General features: G+C 38.8%; 1 protein-coding gene across 2 annotated transcripts in view; it reads left to right on the top strand.

Moving 5' to 3' along the window:
• The first annotated feature begins 4,394 nt into the window (after positions 1-4,394).
• TEAD1 (TEA domain transcription factor 1) overlaps positions 4,395-6,000 on the top strand; it is a 154,555-nt gene continuing 152,949 nt past the window's right edge. For both annotated transcript variants that reach the window (XM_030560343.1, XM_030560342.1), the window contains exon 1: positions 4,395-4,639. In XM_030560343.1, the coding sequence (XP_030416203.1) occupies positions 4,492-4,639 (148 nt within the window). In that variant the 5' untranslated portion in view covers positions 4,395-4,491. The remainder of the gene's footprint in view (positions 4,640-6,000) is intronic.

Genomic DNA, 6,000 nt, shown 5'->3' with positions numbered 1-6,000 from the left:
ATTTTCTGTTTTGTTTAATTTATTCCTTCTGGGGCAGGGAGAGGTTACCAGATATACAGCCTTGCTGATGCTTCAGCTCTCATGCAGGAAGAGCGTTAACTACATGAAGACATCAAGTTAGGTTTGACTGACAGGCGAGAGGAAGAAGCAGGCAAACCTAAGGGAAAGCAAATGCAGGAAAGATATGGTCAGGCAGAGGTTATTGTGGCCTGCAGCTAAAAGGTTATCTGCACGATGGGAATCAAGCAGAAATACAGAATAAAGGGTGCAGGGAACAGGACACAGCAACTGAAAGGGAAATCTGAAAAGAGGCATCTAAAACAACCCTAGGAGCTACAAAAGGGAGAATTGAAAGAACATATTTGTCTGGATTTGGGGATCAATGATGAGGGTTTAAATTTTTGTTTTGTTTGGCAGGGAATGAGGCACATGAAAGTGATGGGTATTATTTAAAGGGTAAGGTAGATAAGTTGTAATGTGTTGGAGAACGACAGTGGAACTGTTCGTCCTGGTTTAAGAGTGTGCGAGAGCGTACACATATATATCATCTTTTTTTTTCTTCTTGTTTCCAGTTAATTAAATCCTCTCGCATAGAAAGGTGTTACTTTGAGTGTTGAAATTTACACACGTCAAAAAAGTGCATGAATGGAATATGTTTTTCACAGGAATTGGTGCAAAATTCCAATTTTTTTATTAGTTTTACAGCACCTAGTAAGTGTGTAGTATAGCTTGTCTAATGGAAAATAAATTGTGATCCCTCGCATAGTCACTTTGAACTCTAGAACATGAACACTGAATTATTTCATCATGGTTGAGGCCTCAGAATTCAAACTATAATCTGAAGTAAAATGGCCTTTTGATACATAATGTAGAGTTAAAGTGACTTAACTGAGTAGTTCATTATTCTCCTGAAATAAGAGGGAGTCATTTACTAGTTGGGATACAAGTTGTTTTTTTTCCTCTGTGTCTGCTGGCTTGATCTGCAGTGTCAGCAATCACAAAAATGGAATTCACTAAAAGCTTCCTTCAGTACATGTGAGCTTATTTCTAACAGCTTGCTCCCCTCCCCCACCATGCTGACATTTGACAAGAAACACATGCTTGTCCTAGGTTTTAGAGGCTGCTAAACACTGATTTGTAGAAGCTGTAGTTTTACCTGCAGATGACCCAAGTAGGTAGGAAGGGATGGGAAAGGGAGACAGAAAGTCATCTGAAATATCGTCATTATACACAGTGTGAGGTCCAACATGAAAATCAAGTAACATTAATTACTTTGGATCCTACATAATGTTTTCCTAGATGTTTCTTCAGAATAATTTCATATGGGAGTGCTCAAGATTTTGGGCTATGACCCTGTGGAGCACAGTTGAACTAGAATGGGAGACCTACGTGGCTCACCTGCATGCTTCAGGAAATGGCATTGGTGCTCTAGTAGTGGCATGCGTCCCCTCCGAGTCTATAGTGAAGAAATGCCCCAGTGTGTCATTAGGGCTGTGCTGCTGGAAGTGCTCACTTCTTCGGATGAAATATAAACCTGAGTTCTTGATCACTAGAGGCCATCAAGGATCTGATGCAATTTTTTTTTTTTTTTTTGCAAGAGCAGTGTTAATAAAACTCTTGTCCTTAGTAGAATGTCATTACCCTAATTAGAATATGATTACTCTCACTTACCTAAATTACCCACATAGTAAGCATTGCAGCTGGGTTATTCTTCAGTTCTTGCCCAATACTTTTGTGTAGATGTTGCTGATATAGGGAATAGTTCAGTGATTTGAGCACAAAGCGTGAGTCCTCTTAGGGTAAAACCAGCCCTTCAACCTCCTGAGGTTTGTGTTTCTTTCTCTTTTGGATGTCATATAAAAATCAAGACACCATCTCTTTTCTGTAGATGACAAAGATCCCATAGTACTTTTTCTGAGAGTAGGTTTTTGCCCTGATATCGTTAGCCGAAGTTTCCACTCTCATATGCTGCTGCTGTGCAGTATACTGTTTTTTTCAGCTGCCTACTAACCTCTGCATTCCTGCTTGCTTTGCCTGTAATATTGCTTTGTTATAAGGTTTTCTAGGCACAGATTAATCCTGATATTAATGGTAGGCAGCCTTGAACATTTTTGATGTGATGAAATTTTTAAAACCAATATGGGGCTAAATAAGGCCTTCAGGTAGAAAAGAACATGGGCGTGGAAAATTTTTCTTGTGGCTTGATCCTTAGAGGTATCCTGAGCAACCTCAGTTCTTGCTGGGATCAGAGGAAGTTGCAGGTGTGTTGTAAACAAGACACAAGAAGTCATTCTTCCGCTTTACTCTGCGCTGGTTAGGCCTCAACTGGAGTATTGTGTCCAGTTCGGGGCACCGCATTTCAAGAAAGATGTGGAGAAATTGGAGAGGGTCCAGAGAAGAGCAACAAGAATGATTAAAGGTCTTGAGAACATGACCTGTGAAGGAAGGCTGAAGGAATTGGGTTTGTTTAGTTTGGAAAAGAGAAGACTGAGAGGGGACATGATAGCAGTTTTCAGGTATCTAAAAGGGTGTCATCAGGAGGAGGGAGAAAACTTGTTCACCTTAGCCTCCAATGATAGAACAAGAAGCAATGGGCTTAAACTGCAGCAAGGGAGATTTAGTTGGACATTAGGAAAAAGTTCCTAACTGTCAGGGTAGTTAAACACTGGAATAGATTGCCTAGGGAAGCTGTGGAATCTCCATCTCTGGAGATATTTAAGAGTAGGTTAGATAAATGTCTATTAGGGATGGTCTAGACAGTATTTGGTCCTGCCATGAGGGCAGGGGACTGGACTCGATGACCTCTCAAGGTCCCTTCCAGTCCTAGAGTCTATGAGTCTGAGTCTATGCTCAGTACCTTTGGAAATCCAGCCATTTAGTGTGGGATAGAGGGACCACTTCTAGTTTTGATTCCACATTTTTTTCCAAGGCATCATCCACCTCTGGCTGGATTGGGTCCTACAGATTGACTCTCCCGAAACAGTGCTTGCTGTCAGTAGCACCTCTGTAAGGGAGTTCCTCAAAATGGAGGGGTGTCGTCAGGAAAGCTGCTAAAGCCTCTGGTTATACTGACTTTCCCCTGCTGTTTTTGTGAGATACAGGCAGGAAGATGAATATTGCTTAGCCTGCCATACTTCTCATCTGCAATTAGCCTGCAGAAGGGTTTGTGGGAACTAGGATTGTACTGTAGAGGTGTCTGATTTCCCTTCTCGCCACTTTCATGTGGAGAAGGCACATCATGGTCCTTCATTTCAAAATAAATCAAATAAAATGAGTTTTGAAGTTAGTAGAGGTTTGGTTTCATTTAATTTCATTTTTTTAAATTCCCTTCCTTTTTATATAACAAAAGTCACCAAATGTCTTTTTTTTTCCTTAATAAAAATGTGGTATGCCTAGACATGTCTGAGCCAAATTCATTCCTGGTGTTGCATAATTGACTTCCAAAGAGTTACACCAGAGATGAATTTGGTCAGGTATTGCAGATTTTAGCCTGAAGCAAACCTTTATAGCAGAGTTGTATTTCTCTCAAAAATATAAAAGGAACACTGACAGATCTGTAGCTGTAGTGGTGTTAGCAGGTGCTGCTACATTTATTTCTTATTAAATTGATTCAGCAACTTGAAGCTTGTAATTTTTGTTCTGATGTAGTTCCATGGCAGAGACTTTTTAAAACATAGATTAAATGTGTAATATCTTCTGTAATTATTCCTTTCGTTGTTGTTATTGTTTTAAAGATTTCATCTTATGTATAGTTCAGACTCTGTTATTCATTTAGTAAGATCTAAACATCTCAGTATTTCCCAATTTATCATACTGGGCTGATTTCATCCCTGGTGCAATTCTACTAACTCCATTGAAATCTGGGATAAATTTGTTGTTTTATTTTATTTAACATGTTTCTTTTTAGATTTAATGGCCTGGATCCTCATTAAGGTAAACCAGTGTACTTCTGTTGAAGTTGGTGGAGTGACACGAATTTGTACCAACTGAAGATCTGCCCCATTATTTTAAGGCTTCCAATGAAAATCCAAATTGAATATATTACATTCAACTGATTTTTTTTCAGTATTAGGTATTCACCAGGTTACTTTTTAAACATAGTGTAACTTGATACCATATTCCTATATATAGTGGTGCAGAAAAAGTGAAGTGTGGCTAATGGTTTTTGTTTCAAGACATTCATACTGCAAATGTTTTGGGATGGAATTGTGTTTGTATTTTACTTTTTATTGGGTTTTTACAAACTCATTAATCACAATAGCACTTTCACATTGTGCCCATTGCTGGCAAGCTCTGTGCAAGTTATTTTAGAGTTGGGAGTAGTCAAGGAATGTTCATGTTAAGTTCCATATCTTTAATATATTTTTTGTTTGTTTGTTTTTTAGGTTTATTTTCTTTAAGACTCCAGGCTTAGGCTTGGAGACCCCAGCCACCATCATTGAGCCCAGCAGCTGGAGCGGCAGCGAAAGCCCTGCCGAAGACATTGAAAGAATGAGTGATTCTGCAGATAAACCTATTGACAATGATGCAGAAGGTGTCTGGAGCCCTGACATTGAACAGAGCTTTCAGGAGGCTCTAGCTATCTATCCACCATGTGGGAGGAGGAAAATCATCTTATCAGATGAAGGTAAAATGTATGGTAAGTAGTGCAAATTTAACCTTTTGAAATAATTATCTGATGAGATGCACACAGCCAAACCTGTATCTAGACAAAAGACTAGATACTGATCTCCAGATACGCCAGTGTAAAACAGAACTCTGAAGTTAACAGAGTTCCAGAGCATTCAGTTACCCATCTGTCCAGACCTCGGTTCGTGATTGGTAGAAAAGATACAATCATTAAATTTACAGTTCTGCAGCTGTGTCTACAGTGTGGCTGAACAAGTATTTTTAAAAGGTTTTTAAATATGTGACTCCTTGTGCATAAAGAATATGTAAGCACTCTTCATTTTTCAATAAACGATGCAGTAAAATAAAATCAACTTGAACCATCATCTGGAAGTACAGTGATAGCACAATAAAATGTATAGCACTTTATTAAAGAAGTGATAAAGTTCTTGTCACTTTCACAGTCCTCTCAGTGAGTGATGCAAGGTTTTTTCTCTTTGTGAACTACTAAATTATATCATGTTCTGAGTCCATTTAACAATACAGACACCTACGCATACATATTACCCCAATATTGTTTTGTTGCCTTTCCAGTTTGCTCCAGCTAATCTCTGACTTTGGAGAGTTGTTTTTTTTTTTTTTTTAACTTTTGCAAATATTGCTGACTGTAGAGTTTTAGTTTTGGCTGTTCATATAGTAAAAGGCAGATGGTGGGTTGTTCCTGTGCACTTTGATTCTATTAATCATGGAGTGTTTTAGTGTTTGTGGTTTTGTACTGTTATGATTAAAAATGATCAGGAGTCTACCTGATGCATTGATGCAGCTTTCCTGATCTTTAGAGTAATTTGTTCCTAAATAATTGTAAATATCTGTCACATAATGGCATGTTGTGTCTTTAACAAAGTGCCTTCTCCGTCAATATCAGTAGGAACCTACAGAGCAAACTAGCAGGCACTGTAAGGAGAAAGCAGATGGTACTGCAGCTGCCACCAGCTGTGCCCCCTTCCCCAGTACTGGTTGGATGATGTAATGGAAACAAGGAAAAAAATGTCTTTCTGTGGCGTTTGGGAGTCTCTCACAGCCTGTCAGTGTCCCAGCGAGGCAGAAACAAACCTTAAGGCGTTAGTTTGCAGCTGTCATGTGACCCTTGCAGCCAAATGAAACATAATGTCTGGAAAAATAGACTTGTGATGAAGCTTCTCAGCTGCTGTTGGCAGAAAGTTTCTAGGCCCTGTTTTCCAGCTGGATTGATTTTTTTTTTTTTTTTTTTTAATATCTGAGAATATAGGTCTTTTTTCTTTCTCTCGTTGTTCCTCCTTCCCCTGTAATTTCCCTCTATTTTGATTGAAATGTTTTTGTTGTTACTCTTTAAAAAAGGATGAAAAATTAGTT

The sequence above is a fragment of the Gopherus evgoodei genome, chromosome 4 (genome assembly GCF_007399415.2).
Source record: "Gopherus evgoodei ecotype Sinaloan lineage chromosome 4, rGopEvg1_v1.p, whole genome shotgun sequence".
Classification (NCBI taxonomy): Eukaryota; Metazoa; Chordata; order Testudines; family Testudinidae; genus Gopherus; species Gopherus evgoodei.
The sequence above is the reverse complement of the archived record's forward strand: the minus strand, read 5'-3'. Positions and strand labels throughout refer to the sequence as shown.